Source organism: Natator depressus, chromosome 21 (genome assembly GCF_965152275.1).
Source record: "Natator depressus isolate rNatDep1 chromosome 21, rNatDep2.hap1, whole genome shotgun sequence".
In the NCBI taxonomy this organism is placed as follows: domain Eukaryota; kingdom Metazoa; phylum Chordata; order Testudines; family Cheloniidae; genus Natator; species Natator depressus.
In genome coordinates, this window is record NC_134254.1 from 6,582,407 (window position 1) to 6,606,208 (window position 23,802).

At 49.8% G+C, this 23,802-nt stretch overlaps 1 protein-coding gene across 1 annotated transcript; it reads left to right on the top strand.

Moving 5' to 3' along the window:
* Nucleotides 1-9,069: 9,069 nt before the first annotated feature.
* LOC141975520 (Krueppel-like factor 15) lies at nt 9,070-19,817 on the top strand. Its single transcript, XM_074935952.1, has 3 exons — nt 9,070-9,162; nt 13,478-14,562; nt 18,146-19,817. Exons 2-3 carry the CDS (start codon nt 13,604-13,606, stop codon nt 18,315-18,317), a joined length of 1,131 nt encoding a protein of 376 aa, XP_074792053.1. The 5' UTR covers nt 9,070-9,162; nt 13,478-13,603; the 3' UTR covers nt 18,318-19,817.
* Nucleotides 19,818-23,802: the final 3,985 nt, after the last annotated feature.

A 23,802-nucleotide genomic window follows, 5' to 3' on the forward strand; every position in this document is an offset into this window, starting at 1 on the left:
CCCTTTACATTGTATAGCAGAAAGGAGCAGGGGGAAATCTTAAAGAGGCACAATGTATTTACCTAAGATGGCATTTGTTCAGGATGCCAGGCCTAATGATCAAACTCTGTAATAACCACTGACCACAATATTCAAACCAAGTCCATTCAGTGGCCTGGTGTTTCGAAAGCGCTGAACACCCTTTAAAGTCACTGGGAGCTGCTGGGGGCTCAGCACTTCGGCAAACCACTTATTTAAGAACTAAATATAAATCAGGTTTGAAAATAATGGTCCATGAGCGCTCTGGACGTCTTGACCGCTCACCTGAAAGATGCATGGAAAAGTGGTGGGGTGGAGGAGAAGTGAAGGCCTACTTGTAATATGCCCAGGTCTCAGGCAGGCACCGCCTAGAACAATAAACACCACAAATCTTGAACCAGAGCCTCTCCTTTGCCCCTGATTAAACATAGGCTGAGATTTTCAGAGGGAGTTGGGCACCCAAATCCCAGTGTAAACCTGAGCCTTTGTCTCTACTGTCATGCTCTGACCTGGCCTGTCCCAGGAGAGGGCAGACCCTGTGTGCAAAAGGAGCCTAGTCAGTAGCCAAGACATGATGTCAGGGGAGGTGGCTGTGTTTACTTCTTTTGTGTTTGAAAAGAGAGAGTTGAGCAATTGAACTTCTGACTCCCCAGCTAACTTTTGTTTGTATCTGCACCACCTAGTTCTAGGTGGGGCTCCAATTGCCCCCGTTCTGACCTGAGCGGTAGCAGATCCTGGTCTCCTGAGCTCTCCATTTCAACTGGGAAGACACAGCAGGCTCTGGGAATTGCCGGAACTGTGGGGGGCTTTATCTGTCTCAGCCTGATAGAGGCTTTCCCATCACTAGTGGCAAAGGAGGGAAGGTGGTAGTGGCACTCTAGTGGGGTTTATTCATAGTAAATAAGCTAAGAAGTTGTCCTCTCCCTCTTCAGCCCAGTGGGTATCTCAGAGGGAGAAGCTATTTAATGTCCGGCTTGCCAGCAGGGGAGTCCAGATTTCCCCCATACAGAGCACTGAGTTGAGCAGCTCCCTTTTCCTCACTTTCCCTGCTGGGCTGCATGCCAGGAGGGGGCATGGTGGGAGGATGGGGGTGGGAGAGAGGAGTGCATGCCAAGAGCTAGCCATGGCTTCAGCTCCAAACATCCCTGGCCCCCCTGTGAGGTCAGGCCCAAATTGTCTCAGGCCCATCTCTAGTAGGAAAACTGCTGTTTCTGAGCGAATGCAAAGACCACAGCTCTGCCCGGATAATCAGCACATACATGGTGCATCTACACAGGGATAAAAGAGCTGATTCAGGCTCGCGAGACTCAGGCTATGGGGCTAAAAATTGTGGTGTAGACATTCAGGCTGGAGCCTGAGCACTTGGAGCCTCCAACCTATTGCTGAAGTAACTTGTGTGTAGATGTAAAAATCTCCGTAGAATGCAAATCATACCCTCCAACCTTCAACCACTGGTGTAAGGTCCGTAAAGGAAAGGGCAGGCAGTTCCTGGGAACTCTGCTGGGTTTGGATGGTAGATCCATTCCCTCTCCATTGAGGAATCATATTATGCCTCTCCCTTCTTGGTTGCCCCAGGGGTGTTTAAAGGGAACACCTTCAGTGGTATTGGGTCAGTGGAGAAGACTATAAAGATAGGGTTGGGTCTTTCTTTTCTAATGCATAAGAGTGCATTATTGTGAATCTCTTGTCTAGGGAAGGATGTTTTGATGCTGTTTTCTTTCAGGAAGATACACTGTCTGCAATATGGTCCTCTCTTATTTATTTAGTGGAGTAAATATTTTGTACAGTGTAAGGAGAGGGATATTATAAAATTTATTAAGGAGGGAAATAAAAAACTTTTACGTTGGATAACTGTGTGTGTCACTGAGTTAACTGCACTGCTTTGTGCATGAGAGATGGGCCAGAAATCTTCCTCTAATTCCCCACTCTGAACACTGGTGGGCCGGATAAAGCAGTGACCCACATCTCACCCCCAAGCTACTGTTGCCCTTCTTTGTGTGGTCTGATTGTGCTGGAAGACATGGGGAACCATAAAGCAGCCAGGGAAGGAGGAGACCAGATGAATGAAGACTCCCTTCCAGTGAAACATGTCCCTCTCCTTTCTTTTCCACCAGCACCAGGAAGACCTTGCAAGGGGTGAGCTCATTTGGGGAGGACAAACTCCCGACCTGCTGCACATCAATCCATGACGGCTCGGAGTGCGACATGGGCCACAAGCCAAGCCCACAAAAGTGCACTGGCCAAGTTGAGAGCAGGGCATCCTCTGTCCTAAGGAGCAAACTCGATGACTGTTAGTATTCATACAGCAGTAGGGACGGTGTTCAAAACTCCATGCGGGACGGGTTGATGATGCCTGTGCCTCCCACATTTTGGATAGCTCTATTGCCAAGCTGTGCTCCACCCACAACTTTCCCTACAGCAGAGGTTGCCATCAACTTATGTCACCACCGCCTCCCTTCCTGGCAGACTTTTGCCTGGCTCTGGGTCAGAGTCCATGGAAGCCAGCCCAGACTTGGCAATAAATCGGATCCAATAATAATTTCTGATGTCGTCCTCCCTCCCCACAATATCCTCCCCCGCTCCTCTGCAAAACACTTCTCTCTGGCCGTAGTTCCTCCCTGCTCCCTGTGCTATTGGTATCTGTGTTTAAGGAGACTGTTAGAATTGCCCTGTTAGGAGGAGAACACAGCTGAGCCTGGCTTCTCTGCTCTCTCTAGCTGTACCAGCAGATGGTGCTGTAACAGGAGTTCTACTGCAAGAATGTTTTTCTGCTGAATGCATCCGATGAAGTGAGCTGTAGCTTATGCTCAAATAAATTGGTTAGTCTCTAAGGTGCCACAAGTCCTCCTGTTCTTTTTGCGGATACAGACTAACACGGCTGCTACGCTGAAACCTGCAAGAATACTGTATTTCCTTCTGTCCCCAACCTGTTTCCTGAATCTTTTTGCTTCTGCAAACTGCATCCCTTGCTGACAAGTGAGCAGCTCACAGCCTTACGCACACAGAACCAAGACTGGACTGCGGGTGAGACACCTGAAAGGTAGCAGGCAGGCTGCAGCCCTGCACAGCTGCAGATGAGCCACTAATTTCTACAGCATCCCAAGTGTGCTAGGAGTATCATTGGCAAATACAGTGACACCATCCCTGTCCTGCGAAGCATCCAGAGTAAGGCACTGGGACTCGATGAGACTGCAGGCATCCGTCCACAGGGAACAGCGTGCAGAGTGGGAGCGTAATGTAGCCCATGGCCCACTGCGTGTTATTTCTCCCCCTTTGTGCCCAATCTACAGAGGACATGCGTCGATTACAGCCCCCAGCACGGACTCATGCTGTGATCCATGATGCCTTTCACCCCTGGATGGGCATGCACAGCAGGTCACACTCTGACCCAGGATGACAGGTGCTTCTGAAATACTTTAGATGAACAGGCCAGGCTCTGTAGCTCAGGCTGTAGAGAGTCCTGCTTATAGCTCTAGAGGTCCCTGGTGTGTTAGCCAAGCTGGGAGCCGAACTGGCATGATGTGATAAGAGCCTCATTGCTGATGTGATGAATAAGGAGGGGAGAGGAAGACCAGGCTAACAATCAGATATCCAGCAAGGGCTAGGGTACGAACCAATGCTTTATCCGGAGTTAAATGTTTTATCGTTTGCAATATAATGTGCCGTTGTGTTGCCTAGGAAGGAGCACCAGTGAGTGAATCCTCACAAAATCCCTGCAAGGTGGCTAAGTATTGTGTGGCCCCTATTTACAGGGAGGAAACTGAGGCACAGAGTCAGGCACTGACTTGTGTGCAGTCCTCTCAGCAAATCAACAGAAGAGTCATAAACAGCACTTGTCTTCACCAAGTGACCAGCCAGCTTCCCCTGTTCCAAAATTAAAACATTAATGAATTTTTTAATTCATGCCATTTTAATTTAATGCCATGAAAATATTTCAGGGTCAAACTCTGATCTCTGGCCCAGGAGAGTAAATCTGGACTAATTCCATTGGCTTTGACACAGTTACTTTGCATTTACACTGCAGTAAATGACAGCAGAATCTAGCTCCTCTTGAACATATTTCATCCTTAAACCCACCTTTTTTTAAAGAGACCCTGTCCACTTCAACATTTTCAGCTAGAAGAGTTATTTTTTAGAAGCAATCCCTGCAATTGTTCGCAGAGACTGGAGGAAAACTGATTTTGTTCTAGTCTATCTGGTTGTTTGCCTTGTGCAGAGGACCATAGGTGCTGGAACTGGGGGTGCTGGGGGTGCTGCAGCACCCCCTGGCTTGAAGTGGTTTCCATCATACACAGCGTTTACAGTTTGGTTCAATGGCTCTCAGCCCCCCCACTATACAAATTGTTCCAGCCCCCCCTGCGTCGGGCAGCACTGCGTGTGGTTCCTTTCACAGTTTCCCCTGTTGTTTGTGTGCACCTTCCACATAGCAACAGAAGAGAGGAGGTCATTTATAATAACACAAACGCTTTCCCTTTAAAAAAAAGTTAAGCTAGGGACAGATCTTTGAAGGTATTTAGGCATCAGAAGATACAGACACACGGCTCAGGCGGTTACAAAAGTGCCTTGACAGCTAGGGCCTAGAGGCTGCTTAGCCCCAGAGAGGCTGGAACTTTGGAATGTTGGTAGGGTGTAGGGTCCGTTCAGACTTGCTTTCTGATTCCTGCACCTCTACACGCTGTGTAGTCCGCTCCACGCCACTCCCTGCTGCAGAGCAAGGGAGAAACATAAGGCTTGAGCCTGCAAATCTTTACTACTGGGTGTAGATCTGACTAGGGTGAGTAGGCTGCTGGGGGACTGCTCATGTCAGTATGTATGGCTCTCGGTAGTAAGGGGCTGCAGGACTGGACCCAAAGACTGGCTAGGGAACAGCCCTGCATGCAACACCTGTTTTACAGGGCACAAGAAAACAGATATTGGGTGAAATTTAGCACTGTGCAGAGTCACAACAGAAGGCCTCTCCATCCCTTAAGTCCACGCAGTGGGATGTAGGGAGTCCAAAGATCTTGTGCATAAGGGTGAGTTTTGCCCTAATGGAATAACAGAGCAGCTGCTACTGGGGCAACTTGTGTGATGCTCAGGTGTGAGTCAAAGCAGCAGGCGGGTGACGGCTTACTTCTGCTATTAAACCCATCCCTGGTGCTGACGGCCAGGGAGAGCAAGGGGCATTGGGTTGCTTCCTCCAGGGGTGGGGTATGGGATTTTCTCTTCCAAGGCTGATATAATTTTTTTGGTCCCTTCTTGCTGCGAAGCTGGATTCATAAAGGAGGCTAAGGTGTAATAAAGAAACTCTCGGCTCTGCTTACACACCACTGATTTATTGGCTTAGCAGCCTGGCTGTTTTACTGATGAAACCTTGTGGTGCCCTCTCCTGGTACATGGACAGAAAATCACATACACAGTTTCAGAAAAGAACAGGGTGGTGGAGGAAGCAGAAATTAGCACAAACTGAAGGTGGGCTTGATTCCAGTTCCTTGTAGCACACCATGGCAACATTCAAACCAGTACAAAGATTGGCTTTGTTAGCCAAGCCATCCAGATGAGAGAATTGGGGCAAAACGTTTCTGAGACGTAATCAAAGGAATCTACTAGGTGGGAAAATGACTCAAGAACAAGATAGACCCTTAAAAAGCAATTACACTGGAAGACACTTTAAAAAATGACCAGCCTTCTCTAGACACACTGGGACAATGCAAGACCTAAAGAAAAACCTCAGTTCAGGGAAACACGTAGCTCAGATAATAATATATTAAAGCAGTGGCTCTCAACCTTTCCAGACTAGTGTACCCCTTTCAGGAGTCTGATTTGCCTTGCGTACCCCCAAGTTTCACTTCACTTAAAAATTACTTGCTTACAAAATCAGACATTAAAATACAGTATCACAGCACACTAGTACTGAAAAATTGCTGACTTTCTCATTTTTACTCTATATTTATAAAATAAATCAGTTGGAATGTAAATATTGCACTGACACTTCAGTGTATCATATATAGACCAGTATAAGCAAGTCATTGTCTGCATGAAATGTTAGTTTGTACTGACTTCACTATTGCTTTTTATGTAGCCTGTTGTACAACTAAGCAAATACCTAGATACTTTGATGTACCCCCTGGAAAACCTCTGTGTACCCTCAGGGGTACATGTATGCCGGTCGAGAACCACTGTATTAAACCAAGTGCTGAAATGCAGCACTGAACATGTGCAGGGAGCCCTTCTGAAATTATTTAATTTAACCTTCCAGTCTAGACACGTTGCTGGAGTATGGCCAGCTGGACTCATTAATACACAGAAGCAGAGATGGCCTCAAACAACATGAGCAACTATTCTGCAGCATCCTCAATAAACTAATATTGCAATGCCTGACCGGCACCAGCATAACCCATCCCAAGAAATAGCTCTGTGATCTTGGTACTGTAAAGAAACCACTAATTTGTCAAAGACACCTAAGGTCATTTAAAATTGAATAGGGGTTGGATGCCCGACTATCTTCAGGCTCTTTTGAAACCCTCCATGTAGATTGATAAAACTATCCAATTAAACTATCTGACAATATAATTCAACCCTCTCTGTTGTAAAGAAGTGAAGTTCAGGGCCCAGATTTGTCAGCAAATCGTTACAATGATTCAGGCAAAATCAAGGCACTGAAGAAAAAAATAAATAAATCAAAATGAAAGCTTGATCGTCACGTATATGATCGCCCCCATGTGTCAACAAATCTAACAGCCTGAGCAGCAGAGCAAGCAACCAAGAAAGGCTCATAACATTAGAACCACAGCGACAACACAAAGGGAACCACAAATCTGAAACAACAAGCTAGACTGCTACAGCTCCTTTCACAGAATGATCCTGCTCGTGGGTTATCTCACGGCAGTGAAATGTGCAAAGCCTTCACCAAATACAAAATCAAGTGCTATACGCTGGAGGTGGAAAGCACAGACTGAACCTATGAGAAGCGCAGGTGTGGAACCCATGTGACAAAGGAGGGACTGAGATAGAGAAGTGCTTCCCAGTGTCTGGAATGGACACAGGCTCAAACCCAAAACACCATTCTTGAGAAAACCGTACCTACCTCTGCCAGAGACCTGCAAACTCTGTCTCTTTTACACCCTGGCAGCACTCGTGCAGCTTGTCCTGCCAGCAAAGTGCGACTGAAATGAAAGACTCTTTCAAAATCCATTTACTCAGGAGTCATTAATTGTTCCTACCTGCTAGAACATGATATTTAACTTTTGGAGAAACCTGGGCTATTCCCAGCATAAATTAAGGGAGGAAATGGAACACGGTGGTAAACTGCAGGAGGAATAAAAGCAGTATTGCCTCAGGAGGACCATGCTGGCAATCTGATAAACCAGGATACAAGTCAATACAGTATTGAGAGCTTCCAGGAGAGAACATGCTCGGCCATGCCACAAGGAGAAGAAAGGATGAAGGTTTCATGAGGGTGCGTTGAGGAACATGTGAGCTGTTTGGATGGCAAGAGAAAAGGTTAGCTGAAGACTAGGCAGGAGTCCACTGCAACAAATTTGTAGACCTGGATATGACCCTTGCTTCTGCATATGGACACTTCGCAGAGGGTTTCAAAACCATTGTGTCATATCCAGATGGGTTTTTTTAAATTCCCCGCATTGGACATTTCCTTTTTAGAAAAAAGGGAGTTAGGTCCAGATCCTCAAAGGTATTTAGGCTCCTAACTTCCATAAAAATCAATCATCTTTGAGGATCTGGGCCTTAGAGTGAAAATAAGTGACAAGACAAGGAGTCCCATGAGAATAGCCTCTGAAACAAGCCCAGCCCCGCAGTCTACAGGCAGTGTAAATAGAGGGGAAGAGCAATCTGGACTCTTTGGTTCTATGGCCTGCTCTGCCACTAATTCACTGTGTTACTTTAACAAGTCATTACACTTGTGGGCACAGATGGTAGTTAGGTGCCGTCCTCCCATCGAAAGTCACTACACCTAAGGCTTAAATCAGGCTCTAGTATTTTTCCCCCTTCACTTGAATTCCCAGCTTTGCCTGTTGCTAATGTCTCTGTCTGATTTAAGGCCTCTTTGGAGTGCGAAGCAGGAGGAATTCCTCTCTCAAGTCAAGTCCTAGCAGGTGTACAAAACTGCTCCAGTGCAGAGGATCGTATGGTCAGTGCTTTGATGGAGGATGCTCCAGAAATGTCAAATATGATGGAATCTGTGCATCCCCCACATGCCTGCATGAAGAATGTTATTAATCGATTATTATATCTTATAATTATTCTGGACTGGTGGAGCCTGGATCCCAGTGTCCCTAGTGATTGAGCCTGTCCTTAAGGACTTCTGTTCAAACAATAAAACGACCACGGGGGGTTAGCCTATGGAGGCCCTCCTCTACCTGGACCTGGGTACTTAGGCATTGTGACTCCCTGGAACAGCCTTTGTCCCACACACCTGGAGCTAGATTTTTAAAGGTATTTTAGATGCCTAAAAGTGCAGTTAGGTGCCCAGTGGCATTTAAAGTCCACGTTAGGCACTGCAGGTGCTTTTGAAAATTACACCACATGCTGATCAGCACCTTTAGGTGCCTAAATGCCTTTGCAAATCTGGCCTTTCACTGCCCCTTAATGGCGGATAAAGGACCAGTACTTAAGGACCATATTATTATCCTTAAATAACCAGTATTCCTTAATTAACCTCTTCATTATTGTCCTTTAGTGATCGTGGCATTGCTTCAGCCTCTAATTACGATTAACCGCTGGTTATTCGCTATTATGTCTGAATTGTGAATTAATCGTCACCTCTTGGCTGCTGGGGGGATTGTTAAACTTCTAATCATGCGGATGATTGTTCTGCAGCCCTTAATTATTAAATGCGATTATTAGTTATTCGACACCCCCCCCCCAAACCCCCAAGAGTGATGGCCCCTCAATGGTCCTATTTTTATGAAATACCCCTCGAGAAACACGCCCCCACCCCCCATCCGCTGCAGCGAGTGGGGCTCAGCACAGAGGCGGCTCCCGCCGGCTGCGGGCCAGGCGAGCCCCAGCGGCCGCGCACCAATGGGGCGGCGGGGAGCGAGCCGAGCCCTCGGCGGGGCGGGGCGGCGGCTCCGGCTGGAGCTTCCCCGCGTCATGTGAGCGAGCGGAGCTGGAGGTGCCCGCATGGAAGGGGGCAGCGGGCTGGTAAGAGGCGCGCAGCCGGGAAGGGGGCGTCGCTGCGGGGGCAGAGAAGGAGCGTTGGGGGGCGGTTCTGAGCTGCCAGGGGGCTTCCCGGGGCAGGGCGGATGCCCGGTTTGGGAGGGGAAGGGGGTTGCGGATGTTTTCACTTCTTCCAGCGCGGTGGTTTAAAGAAGAATATTTAGCTCCCCTAAATTCGCTGTCCCCCTCCTCGGAGAAGTGGGCGGGCTCCAGTGATCCTTGGCTACTTGACTGTGTTATTCTCCCCCCCCAAAATGCAGCCAGGGACCAGGGAGGCAGCCCGCCCCGCCCCCCCCGCCCCATGCAGCCAGGGACCAGGGAGGCAGCCCGCCCCGCCCCCCCCCCATGCAGCCAGGGACCAGGGAGGCAGCCCGCCCCCCCCCCCATTAGACCCTGGGGAAAAGCCCCCGCCTCCGCTGGGAGCGGAGGGTGGAGAAACGGAGCCGCCACGTGTGTGAATCTCTGCCCCGCGGGGGCTGTTGCTGCACGCCCTGTGCTCGGAGGGGAATGGGAGCCGGGCGGGGGATGCGGGCCCCTGCTGCGGGCGGGCCGGCCGCGTTCACACGGGGCTGGCTGGGGAGAGGCTCCGGCAGGGGAATACCCGGGGCTCTGCCGCGCCGCGCAGGCTGATGAAAGCGCTTCTCAGGGCGCGGGGAGGGGAGTTGGGTTTTGTGGGACCGGTGCAGGCCGAGGGTGCTCGTGCAGAGACCCCCGGGCTGGGCTGGGCTTTGAAGGCTCCCCGGGATTGACAGGCTGAAGCCCTGGCGTTTCCCAGCGGAATGGGGGCTGTGTGCTTGGCGTCACGTGGGGAGGCATTCCGGAGTGGAACTCGGTCCGGGCGCCCTCGGCTTGCAGGGGCAGGCGCCCTATCGCGAGCGCCCAGACCAGCCGGTTGACAGAGGATCTGGCCATTCAGGCGTGCCCGGAGGGAGGGACCGCCCCTTGCCATGAATGGTGGTAGCTAGAGGAAGCAGGGAAGTTGCATGGTAAGCCGGGAAATGGCATTAAAGCCATTTAGTGTTGCAGCGTGTTCTTGTGGCTTGGGCATGCTTCCTTTGCGGCCCCTTTCCCTGTGAACTGCGGGCAGCATATGGAGCCGGCCGCTAAGTCATGTGAAAAGGAAAGGAGGCCTTGTGGCACCTTAGAGACGAACAAATTTATTTGAGCATGAGCTTTCGTGAGCTGCAGCTCACTTCCTCGGCTGCATTCAATAAGTCATGTGAGACTCCAGCTCATGGCAATCAGCAGAGATCCATGTGGCACCCAGCCTGTGCTTTGCTGCTAGTAATACCCTGCCTCTCATCCAAGGGTCTGGAAGCACTTTACAAAGCACTCCTCAGCCTTGTAACTCCTTGTGAGGTAGGGCAGTTTTATTAGCCCCCTTTCGCAGACGGGCAAACTGAGGCAGAGAGAGAAGTGATTTGTAGAAGTCACTGAGGTGCAGAGAGTAAAGTGGCTTGCAAGATCGCACAGGACGTGCGTGGCTGAGCCAGGGATAGAATCCAGATCTGAGTCGCAGTCCCATATTTCAGTCATCTTTTTCCTTTGCCTCAAGTAAGTCTAATCCGTTTTGTGGACCCATTCTACCTGAGACTCAGTTGGGAGCAGTTATCTCCTTGCTCTCATTTTTGTAGAGCAGCTTTTGCATGCTAATGCCTGTGCATGCTCACTAGCCTTGACTATTATATCTGTGGGCATTTCTGTATCTGCTGTTTCCATGGTATCTGGTCACGGATGATAATGGTGCAAATGCCTTAGTATCATAATTATTTATCATTTTATTTTGCAGTAGCTCAGAGGTCCCAGTGCTCTAGACCCTGTTCAAACCTAGTAAATCACAGTCCTTGCCCCCAAAGAGTTGATACAGTCATTTGCCATTTTGATCCTTTAAAAACAAGAGGCGGGAATGCGCTGTACTGATTAGCGCAGGAGGTTGGAAGTGGGGACTTCTGGGTTCTGTTCCCAGCTCTTGCCTGTTGTGTGACCTTCGGCAAATCACTTTACCTCTTTGTGCCTTGGCTGCCTATCTGTGAATTCAGCATATTTACCTACTTCCCAGGGTCACTGGGAGACTTAAAATGCTTTTAGATCCTCCCATAACAAAAGGTGCTGTAGAGAGACAAGGTGGGGGAGGGAATATCTTTTATTGGACTACTTCTGTTGGTGAGAGAAATGAGCTTTCAGCTACACAGAGCTCTTCCTGAAGAGCTTGTCGCTCTCCCCAGCAGAAGTTGGTTCAATGAAAGATATTACCTCACCCATGTTGTCTCTCTAATATCCTGGGACCAACATGGATACAACAACACTGCAAACAAAAGGTGCTGTAGAAACACAAACTAATGTCTAAAGAGCTACCCTAGTCCAGCGATACGCTTCCGTGAAAGCTGGCTCAGGTTTTTTTTACACATGACGTGTCTGTTAACTCTTGAATGTTGTCATCCATGTAGATTGATACTGTGAATTTTAGTTAAACCTGTAGAATCTAAAAAATGCTTCCAGTAGGCAAGATGCTGTCATTGACCCCTGGCAAATCTGGAGCGTGTCTGTCTTAAGTACTCACTTGGCCCCGTTGATCTGAGCATCTTATGACTTTCTTAATGTTTTCCTCACAACATCCCCTTAGCGTGGCCCTACTTCACAGGGAAGTGAGGCACAGAGAGACGAAATGACTTGTCCAAGATCTCACAGAGAGTCTGGCAGAGCAGGGACTTGAACTCAGGCCTTCTGAGTCCCGGACTAGTGTTCTAATGACTGGTCCCTCCTGTGACTATGCTTCTTAGCTGTCTTTCTCATTAGTGGAGAGCTCAAGAACAAGAGTCAGCTCACCCAGACTGTGCAAACTGGTCCCTGCCATCTCCCCAAGGAGAGCAGAGCTGGCAGGTTTCAGGGAAGAACTGCCTTTTGAGGGGAGAGTGGAAGGAGGTTAAGGAAGGTGCATGGTGTGTGGAGAGGGGGAGGCTGTTGTAAATGTAGCCAGCAGCCTGAAAGGAGTAGATCTGAGGAAGGATGGAGAGGCAAATATCAGGATTGAGACGAGGGGGAGGGAACGGGGTGGGGGGGGAGGATGAAAGGGGAGCAGAGCTATAGGCAGGGTTGGGGCTGTGTAGAGCCTTTAAGTTCAAACTCCTCATCTTCACCTTCATGTGGGAGGAAAGCTGGAAGCCCAGCATAGGGATCTGAAGATGGGGTGAGACAGATATGGCCCAATGCCACCTCTTGCCTCACATACACCTTCTGGCTTCTGTTCATTGTGAATCGTCCAGGCAGGAGATGCAAAGTCATGCCAAGGACAGAACCATGTTGCGAAAGGCCTTGAGCAATTTTAGGGTCTTTGTCCTACATTTTGCCCTTGGCAGATCATGAACTAAGTCAGGTGCTTCTTTTATTTTTAAGGCAGGGCTTGCTGAAACTGGAAAGCTCCTCCGAATCTGCCCTTCCTGACCGTAAGGGACCTGGGGAGATGGCACTAGCAAGGACTGGCCCAACTGGTTTGGACAGCTCTGAAGGAATCCTATGCATTTGCTTACTCACGGGGAAACTAAGAGCTCACAAATGGCTCTAGCATGGGCTTCCTTTCTCTCTTAAACTCTCTCCTTGCTCCTTTTTAATTATCTTAGATTTTATCTCCTGAATCACCTCCCCTCCTAGTCAGGCCTAAGCAAACCACTTCTCATCCCATGTGCTATTGCATACCATCCGCCTGGCAACTGCAGTGATTGTTGAAACAGAAGAGCGATATCAGGCAGGAGAGTGAGTTTGTGTGTGTGTGGGGGGGGGGGGGGGGGGCGGAGGGTGAGAGAACCTGGATTTGTGCTGGAAATGGCCCAACTTGATGATCACTTTAGATAAGCTATTACCAGCAGGAGAGTGGGGTGGGAGGAGGTATTGTTTCATGGTCTCTGTGTATATAATGTCTTCTGCAGTTTCCACAGTATGCATCCGATGAAGTGAGCTGTAGCTCACGAAAGCTCATGCTCAAATAAATTGGTTAGTCTCTAAGGTGCCACAAGTACTCCTTTTCTTTTTGCGAATACAGACTAACACGGCTGTTACTCTGAAACCTGTCATCAGGAAAGTGTTTCATGCATGTGAAGGTGACTGCTAATGCAAATTATGGAAACAAGGAAGAAAGCCTACATCACGTGACAGTCTGGTTCTCTGCAGACCACTTAGGTAGAAATGGGATGTGTGTTTGAGCAATTTAAAAACAAAACCGTACCCAACAGTGACTTGTGTGTAATCAAATTGTTCCTAGGTGTTTGCACTGGTAAATAATCTCCTTGGTGTCACTCCTTTGCAGGTGGGCTAACGCTGTCCCCGCAATATCAGGACTACCAGCTGTACTGCTGCCCAGCTGAATTGTTACACTGGCTTCCTACCCAGTCAGTTTAACATCTTTCCGGGCAGAAGGGACACTAGTCAACAAATGGTCTCTCTAAATTGCAGCGAGTTGCTCCCTGCTTCAGACCCCCTGGCCCTCCCAGCTGGCGCATCTTGGCTAGACAGCAACGCCGATGCTGGTAAGACAAAGATGCCGTCTGCTGTTCTGCCGGAAGACTGCGATGCAGGAGCATCCGACCCTCCGGATGGCTCCAGCCTTCGCCTTTGCCATGGCAGCTACCCTTCGCAAGACGCCCGCCTCCTGGTGTCCAAGGTAAAGAAAGAAGGCGAGAAATCCCAAGCCACCCTCTATGAGGCTCATCTGAAACTGCCCGATTTCTGCACTGACCTCTCCAGAGATTTCACCCCCACCCTTGAGGAGATTGAGGAGTTCCTGAAGGAGAAGATGGAGCTCCTCAAGGATGAGTTGAGCGAGAAACAGCCCGTCAGAGGGAAGCTGGAGATCAAGTCGGAGATCAACCTGGGGAGCCCTGGGGAGCAGCCTACGCCCAGGGAGGCTCTGGAAGGGGGTGCGTTGAGCTCTGCCAAGGCCGCGGAGGCAGCCGGTGCTGCGGGCCTGACAGTGGGTGTTGGGAGCATCCCTATTATCCTACAGATCCAGCCCGTCCAAGTGAACAGTGGGAGCCCCCCACCGCAGAGCGCTGTGGACGGCATCAGGGTGGCCCAGTTGCTGGTCAGCGTGCAGGGACAAAGCCTGACCTTTGTCCCTCAGGCCGCCCAGCCCCCCGTGACTGTCTTGGACCAAAAGTACGTCAAAATAGCCCCCCTACCCCTCGCTCTGAGGCCAGTGGCGCTAGGGAATGTGAGGGGGGTCGAGGCTGGCCCCAAGTTCCAGAAGGTCTCCCCTTCTGTCATCCGGGTCCACAAGTGCACACACCCTGGGTGCAGCAAGATGTACACCAAGAGCTCCCACCTCAAAGCACACTTCCGGCGCCACACTGGAGAGAAGCCCTACACCTGCACCTGGCCCAACTGCGGCTGGAGGTGGGTGTGTAAGCGCGGCAGCCTGGCGCTAAGGTTGCCTTTCCCCTGGCTGCCAGGCAGCCAAGCCATTGACTGCCTCCTGCAGGATCTGGCCTGTGCATGCGTTTATAAGGACTAGCGCCGGTCTGGTAGGGCCTGCTTTTCTCAAGTGCTCGGAACCCACAGTCGGGATCAGGTTTTCAGAAGAGCTCAGCATCCAGCATGCTTAGGGCTGTGGGTGCTGAGCTCTTGGAAATCTGTCCCGTCTGGCCCTGGCAGATCGTGACCTCTTTTTGAAAATCACACAATTCTGCTTACCCTCTTGCAGCTTCCTGTGCATTTGCAAGATGATTGACTCAGCAGTTGTCTTGTCCCTTTAAATAGCTGGCATTGTCTGTTCTTCAAAGGTATGCAACATCCTCTGCTAGCTCTAACGCTCTTGAGAGAGCTGATTCTAAAACCTCACCGTCTCTTCACTCTAGCAGTGTTTTCTGGCACTGGGTCCTGGACTAGCAAATCCAAGACTTCCAAGTGTAAATTTTCAGGCCCTGGCTTCCCCAAGCTGTTCATATGCTGACTGGTTTAACGGAGATCGTAACTTTTAAAGCAGCAGGAGATTTTTAACTAGAAGTAAGCTGCCCTTGTGTGATTCAGTTTTTACAGTAAATTCTAGAAAGCAGAGCTTTGAGGAGGGTTGGGATAGAAAGACCTGTCAGGACATTTAGGTTAAACTTTCAAAAACACCTAAGTCCCACTGAAAGTGATTTAAATGGTTTGGCTCCTAAATCACTCAGGTGTGTTTGAAAATGTTACTCCTAGTCTATTCCCTGGCCAGTGCAGGGTTGTTTCCAGAACTTGCTTCCTATAATTTGTCCACTTACAAATGTCTCATCTATTGGATTGCCCATTGCTTCCCTTAGGAAGTTGTCAATCAAATCACTCACGGTTTTAAAAAAACAAAAACACCTCCTGATTAATTTGCTGCTCATGGCTAGGCTAGAAAACAAGCCAGTGTTTCTCACTCCACATTCTTTCAGCCATATGGAAAAACCCTTCTGTCTAATGCTTTTACCATATGTGTGAGCTTCTCAGAGCTAGAACAGGGAGTGGATCCGCTCCTTGTGGGCGTTCTCCAGTTATAGTTGTAAACCTGAAGCATCACAGTGATATCGCATCAGTTCTGAGGCTTTGTAATGCAGATGCTGCCAAACCCAAGCTTGTGCAAGTCCAGTTCTGCAGCAAACCTTAGTGCTGATGGTGCCTGCGGATTTGGATTTCCGTGTGCCCAGTTTAGGGTGGAAGAAAGAGGGTGCTGGAGAAATTTGGGGATTTGAATGCACTTAAAGAGCTTTCTTGAGAGGTTAAGCTGATCTATTTCATCTGTGGAATTAAGGAGCTGAGTAGATGGATCTGTCCAGGTACCATAGTGGAGGAGGGCCATGTGAGTATCTGGATCTTTCAGTAACATGCTGCAGGATGGAAACTTTGAGCCTGGAACTGTGAAATTGGTGTACGTAGCCTTCGCACCTGGAGTTCGCTGTTTAAACTGGTCCCAGGAGCAGATGTCTGTCGCCGGATTGGAATGTAGCGCACAGGCTGATAGTGATGGGAAGTTGCTGGCTGTTGATCGTTTGAGAAATGAACTCATGTCACAGTTTAGGAGGGGAGCCAGTGTCCCCCGTCAGACGAACCAATGCTGCTCTTTATTGGGAAGCCAGGGATTGAGTGGTAATGCAGAGTGAGCTCCTGGAAGTGGTCCCACTAACTCAGGGCTGGGACTCGCTGCTGGGAAAGAGTGCTCTGAGCCTGTGCCATGGGTGAGGAGAAGGACCTTTATGAAAGAGACTGGCCTGACAGCCCCAGAGTCCTTCATTTACAGAGCAAGAGTCCCCATAGCACTGAGCCTCGACCCTGCCCTGGAGCGACTGCCTCCAAGCCTGAGGGCAGCTCATTGTCCCTGGCTCCATTCAACCTCACAGCCAGCACTTCCGGCAAGGGGGTAACTGGGGCCAGTTGTAGGGGAGGCTTGATGGTGTGGCCACAGGGAACTGTAGTGAGACTGCTAAAATCAGCCTGGCCACTGAACTGCTGCCAGAGGGTAAGGACTGGCTTTTGGTCACTGCTGCCCTGGGCTGGCTCTGAAGTGGTGACCTAGAGGTGCAAAGCAGTGTACCCCATTCCCAGTCCCTGGGTCCATCCAGTCCCCAGGGGTTTCCAGGCTCTTTGAGGGGAGAGCGGGTTCAGCTCCACACTCCCATGCCCCAGGGGGTGTGTCACTGTAACAAAGCACTGAGGGACAGAAGTGTGTGTGTGGAGGGGGGGCTTCCTGGAGCAGGGAGAAATCAGCCTGGCTGTATTAGATGGTAGGTAGCATTTTCCTGAGCTGATGGGCAGGTGCCGTCATATCTGTTCTTCAGCTTTCCCCGCCTTCCAAGGCTCCTGGCTGGGAACAGTCTGACCGAGGGAAGCATCCTAGTCCCCTGCCATGGGGACGGCTGTGTGTGGGCATCTCTTCAGAAACACTTGGTGCTGAGTCTGGGGTTATTTCTAATTAGCCCAGTCTGGGAGGAGAGCAGACACAGGTCAGCCCATCCTAACTGGGATGAAATTCTTGCTGTTGCTGTGACCTTGTTCCCAGCCACAGAATTGAGACAACTGTCCAAATTCATCTCTGGTGCCAATCCACCCACATCAGTGATTGAAATTACACCAGGGATCATTTTGCCCAGTATGCGTTTATAGCAAAAGGGGGAAATGCCAGGTACGTGCTGTAGTTGTGAAAGGAGGAACTGGGAAACCTGTAGTACGTGGACTGCAGGCAAGCTGCACTCACCCCTGTGCCTTTATGGGGGTTGTATTTCACAAGGGAGCTGCGGTTTCATTCATGTCTGCAGCGCTCGTAGGTGGAAAGCGCTGTGCAAATGCCAAGTATTACTTTGGCCAAGAAGATGTTTTCATTTGACTCCTTTGGTGCGTGCTACTTCTGTCTCTCCAGGTGCTTACCTGATCCTCCTCACTGTAGTATTCAAGCATCTCTCACTCGCCAGTTCCCTCACAGGGGTGTATAATCCACATTTTATAGATGGGATGCTGAGGGCTGGTCTGCGCTACAAAGTTAGGTCGGCTTAACTATATTGCTCAGGGCTGTGAAAAATTGCATGCCCTGTGTGATGGATTTAAGCTGACCTAAGTCCCAGTGTAGGCACCACTAGGTCAGTGGAAGAGTTCTTCCGTCAATGCAGTTGATGCCTCATGGAGAGGTAGATTTACTGTAGCAACAGAAGAACCCCCTCGCTGTAATAAGTGTCTACACTACAGCTGTGCCACTGCAGCGTTTCTGGTGTAGGCATACCATTAGAGACTAAGGGACTTGCCCAAGGTCACACAGAGAGTCTGTGGCAGAGATGGGACTTGACCCCAGGTGTCCTGAGTCTCAGTTCTACCCCCTAGGCCTTCCTTCTTACCCCTTCCTAATTCCCACAATCCTCTTCTGCTCTGTTCCGGTTTGGCCCTGGTAGCCTCAGGGAATGACAATCCTCTCCTAGGTTAGCTAGTAGTAAATGTGCAGCCAAAAGAACCCAACGTGCTTCCCTTCTCCCGGCAGGTTTTCCCGGTCGGATGAGCTCTCTCGCCACAAGCGCTCCCACTCCGGCGTCAAGCCCTACCAGTGTCTGACCTGTGAAAAGAAGTTTGCCCGCAGTGACCACTTATCCAAACACATGAAGATCCACAGGGGCCAGCGCAGCCGGACAGCTCAAGGCAGCGGCAGCTGTTAACCCTTTCCTCCCTGCCTTGTGGAACTGGGGTGCAATCCAGCATAGCTGGATAGTGAACACACAGGGGTGGTTTTTTTGTTCAGAGGGGAAAAATTTTTTTTTGTACAAACTGGAGAAAATCCCAAGTCTACCTCTACCCATGGGTGCCTTATGGTCAGGACTTGTCTCTTCTACTACTGTGCCACTTGTAAATTCACATGATGGGCACCTGAGCTAATTAGGGCCATGTGTGGGAGGATGGCCTCACCAAAGGGCTTCGGTGAGTGAATGGGTGTTGTCTGTTTAGGTAATTCGAACGCTTCTGTCACTGTACTATCTACCTGATATGAGTGGGAGCTAACGGGTTAATAGCACTTCTTTCTTAGCCAGTACCTGACTTGCAGCCCCCATAGCAGGGAGGATATACACGCAGCAAGTCAGACCAGTGTCCCAGCCGTCCATGGGCAGCCATCTTGGGGGGAAAGCCAAAAGGGATCCTGCCTGAGCCAATGAAGACCTGTGCTTGGAGTCTTGGCTGGAGAGATGCCCTCGCTTACAGATTGTACAGTGGGTATGGAAACGGACTGCCTCTTGATGTGTCCCTGTCTCTGATCTCTTACCCCCCGCCCCCCATCCTCCCAGTGTGTGCTGCTCATCACTGATGTCTGCAGGATTGACAAGGCTGATGTCCTTCTCTGTTAAATATTCTTCGTTAATCATGTACAGAGCCAGGGTAAACTCCTAAAATGTCCCTGAGAAGGTGATGCTGATGCACTTACTGTGTCTTCAGTCGTATGTGGCAAACGCTTAGCTGGGTCCTTGTGCATATCCTTGCTTTGTCTGGTTCCACTAACAAAAGAGCAAGGAGCCTGCTAGCTGCTTGTGGAGTCCTCAAGTGCAACCTACCCCCCACCATGTTCTGCTGAGGTGGAGCTGGAGCATGGCCTGCTGGCTCCTGAAGTCTGCAGGCTGCCCCTCCGTGTCAAAGATCAGGGTGTCCGCATCCTATTCCTGTGTGTACAAATCACATGCAGCTCTCAGGCTTCTTGCAGGTTGCTAGTGTGGCCCACAGGCCCAGCATTGGTGACACCTCTGCTCCAACAGCTGCCTCTGCAGGCATTGCACCCAGCCCTGAGGCTGGAAAGGGCAGGGAACAGCTGCAGCTACTAAGGGTACAGGGACTCTAAAAACAGCGGGCAGGTCTTCACAGCATCTTACCAAAGGGTTTGTCTGTCATTGCTGTTGGTATCTGTGTTCCCAGCTTTATAGTTACAACTCTGCTGTCAAAAAAAAAACACAATTACCTTTGTAATAATCTGTTACAATAGTCCTTTTTTGTATTAAAGTGCCTGTAACATACTTCTAACAGCAGCCCGACTAGCGTGTTAATGGGACAGTAGAATAGTGTGTCTGGTCATCCCGTAGTGACTGAAGCTGTCGGCCTCTCTGATCCTCCAGGGGCACATTGTGCAAGGCACTGTCCAAACACAGAACAGAGGCAGTCCTTGTCCCAAACAGTTTACAATGCAAGTAATTATGTAAGTAGGGAATTGTTTCCTCTAAGCGGAAAGTATTCCTCAAGTGTGACAACTTGAAGGAGCAGTACTGCTTCCCCAAAGAAGAAATACTGCTAAAAATGAGGGTTGGGGGTTGGTTCTTTATCTAAAAAGAATGGCAGCAGCTGAACAAAGGCCTTTGGCAAATTTCCAGAAATGGTGGAGCGGGAAATTGACTTGTATGTTACCCAGCTGCAAGAGCTACAGCTTGAACTAACCAAGGCTAATTGATCTTGGGTTGGATTTCCAGAGAGCTGAAATGTGTAAGAAACAGAGTTTGCAACACCTGCATTGCTCGGTTTCCTAATCTGTAGGGGGAGGGGGTTATGACAGAAATGGGTGGAGCTGCAGTATTGGAATCCAGAGCCAACCTTTTCCCAAAGCTCCAGGAGGTCTGGCTCTGAAGATCTTGTTCAGGCTCACCCCTAGTTTATAACTGGATGGGGGCGGGAGGGGGGAGGAATAATTGAGGAGTAAACTCTGCCTCAGCTGGGTCCCTCTCCAGTGTGCCTAAATGGGAATATTTAAAGCTGCAGCCTGATGCAGGTTCTAACGAGGTGCTTGGCTAGAATTCTGTGCTTTGTAGTAGCCTTGGGGAAGCCAGTGTGCTTCTCTGTGTAACTTTCCCAGTGCTCCTCCACCCTGCCCTGGATTGATGTGACCAGAAGCCAAAAAGAACTCCCCAAGTTCAATGCGTGCAGTAATGAAGTTTTAATTCTGAGCCAGAGACAGGTATGTGAGAATCTATTTTTGTTTTGTTTTGTTGGGGTTTTTGGTCTAGCTGGTTATTCAATTCATACCCTCTTTCCTTCAGGGCACCTTTTTCAGGCCCCCTGCCAGCATGATTCATGCCAGTCTTGCTCTTCTTTCAGTCCCTTTCGCTGTTCTAACCTGGCCCCAAACCACTTTACAGCACAGTCTGTTCCTTTTGAATCTGCCCCACCTGCTTTCCCCCTTGGCCTTCAGAATACAAAGGCCAACTGTAGTTTGTGAATCCAGTGCTTTGGGACTGTGGGCAAAGAGGGGCTAGTCAGCAGTATCTGGGCCAGGGTTCAGTTCTCCGATCTTTTATTCTCTAAGTGGAATTTGTATGTTCCACTCTTGTCCCCAGCACGGAGTCCCCAGGGTGACCAGTGGGCTGGGTGTGGAATGGGGAGAGCAGGGCAATAGAGACTTTCAGTATGGCTGACCTGCCATGTGGATCCTACCAAAGAGAACTTGACTAGGGTGGGGAGGGCGTGCATTTCCTTTCATCAAATGCCTTGGGCACAAATTTGTTGTGAAATATTTATTGTCTTACCTGTCTCCTTAGGGGGTGCTTTTAATAAATGGCTTGGAAGGTTTGCTGGCACTTCTGTAATTACCTCTGTTCTCTGCTACTGTCAGGTGTTAACCTTCATACTGTAATGCTCCTCAGTGAACAACGGATATCCCTGTACAGTGACGGGGGATGAGGAGTGGGACTCTTCTGTCTTTCCGTTAGTTAAAGTACACTAGTGTCACCAACTGATACCTTTTATTTCTTTTTATCCCAGTATAAGCATGGCTCTGGGAGTTGGGATTCATGGGTTCCAGTCCTGGCTCTGATGTTGAGACTCTGCTGTTAGGCAAGTCAGGGAAATCTGTGCCTCAGTTTCCCCACTTGTACTGTGGAAATGGTACTAGTTGTACAGTGCTTGGGAGACGAGGGCTTTGAGAGTGCTAAACGTTTTTCTAGGCAAAGAAGTAGCTGTGGGAGCCACAAGGGTACTAATAATGAAAGCAGGGATGATCGTGTTTGTGCATGTGTAGAACTTTATAAAATGCTGTTCACGCTGTGCCTTTGGTTGCGGGCACAGCAAAGCTTGTGTGCAAAGCCCTAGCGCTCTGCACGCAGCTGATGCTGCTGCGGAAGTCCCTGGCCTGTGGTCCGCACAGCACTTGCTGGTGGAAAATGGAGAGTTGATTGGTGCTGGTTGCACCCTCTTTCCATCTGAGAGGAACCAAACCCGCGTGGGTGAGAACTGTGAGCCTGGTTTTATGGCACCTTTGGAAAGAGAGACTCCATGTATGTTTGTGGCAGCTGGGTCTGCTTGTGGTTTTGCCCCAGGAAATTGATAAAGCTGGGCGTTAATGGGGATTCTTCTTCGACGGTGCCTTTCATCCTTGAAGGGATTGGCACATATTAAGCCTCACAAGACCCCATCAGTGGGTAAGTAGAATGTCTGTTATAGAGGGGTAAATTGAGGTCCCTCAGAGGTTGTGGAAGGAGGCAGTGGAAGAGCTTGGAATGGATCCTCAGAAATCTTGTCTCCACAGCTCTAGCCATGAAAGTTCTCCTGCTGAATAAATAATGTCTATTGTGTAATACCAACGCCCTCCGTGTAATTCAGGGCACTCCCCACCTAGTTTCTCCTCTACCTACAGTTCTGGGCGGGCAATAGGAACCAGCTTGGGGCGGCAAGCAAGCTGGAGTCTGTGCTTTCGAAGGAGAGCAGGGTCACATGGGGCTGGACAGGACCTAGCACACTGGGGACCGCTGGGATACAGGCAGTCATTCACAGTAGCTACAGCAGCTGAGTGTTCTTCTGTTTTGCAGCCAGCTGGGCCAGATCCTTTCTCTGCCTGCCTCCTTGAGAGGCCCATAAGAAACAAAGGTCAGACTGGTTAACATGAAACAAGTGGAAGAGAACATTTCCAGCAGTATCTGCAAGGCTTTAACCCTCAAGTGGCTCAATACAGTTCCTTGGGCTTCTGAGCCCAGGGAGCGTGTCCACACTGCAATCAGCGTGTCACGGCAGCACATGCTGACGTACTAAAGCTAGTTGGGATCTGTACAAGCTTGCTGGGGGCTCTGGGTACGCACTGGAGCAGCTGGCTCCTCGGCTGCCTATGGTGCTGTGGCTTCCCAGCTGCTGTTGGAGCTAGCTAGATCGAAGGTCACTTGAGTGTGACGACTAGTGCTGCGGTCACACCTCTGATCGCAGTGGAGACATGCTGGGACTTCAATCTCTGTCCCCCCTTCTCCAGTTGTTTGCTTGTGTCACAGGAGCAACAGGCAATGTGAATCACCCCCCCAATGCAGTCAGGGCTGAGCATTAAACCCTATGCTTCTTCCTGAAGGGTGTATTGTAGCCTCATGCTGCAGCCCACGTGACTTCTCAGCTGATACACCTGCTCCCATCTCACCGCTGTCCGTCTCTGAGCCGACAGCTGGCAGGTCTCTGAGCTAAAGGAAGCCCTGGCCGGGAGAGAGGTTAAGGACATGGCAAAGTTTAAAGAAGAACATAGCTAGACTAAAACATCTGGCTTGATGTGACTCAGACTTGCTGCTTGAACTAAACCATTTGCCAAGTAGAAGCGTGTCTGCCTTTAATTAAGCTCTGTTAAAGGACAGAGGAATTCTCCATCAACTGGAGATTAGGGAGCATTCTCCTGTCCATCACTTGCTCCACTGTGCTTTGCTATTACAATTCAATAGGACCCCAAGCAAATGTTCACCCAGCTGTGGGTAAGTAATGACCCCTAGTTCACCCAGCTGTGGGTAAGTACCATGTTGTCTGCATGATTGCCCCATGTTCTGAGGGCTGGTGCTCTCTCTCTCAATGTACTCAATTTAAATCGAGGTCAGTTTAGGCGAAGCCCTAGGAAGCACTGTGGGGAGTAATGGTGCAATAGCCAGGGCATGGACTTGCTGGGACCTGACATCGGTCTCACCAAGACTTTCAGTAATGACTAGTGATTTTGTGGGGGGGAGGGTGCCCAAATTGTGACTCCTTAAAGGAACCTGAATCTCCGAAGGACGTTGGGTGCTCAATACTGAAAACCAGGCCCCTTTTAAAATGTCCCAAAATGGGCCACCCAAAATCACTAGTCATTTTTGAAAACTTTGGCCTTCTCTCTCTCTCCCTCCCCACAACCTCGCCGCCACCTGCAGCTTCAGGGCTTCCTGTACCAGAGACCTGACCATA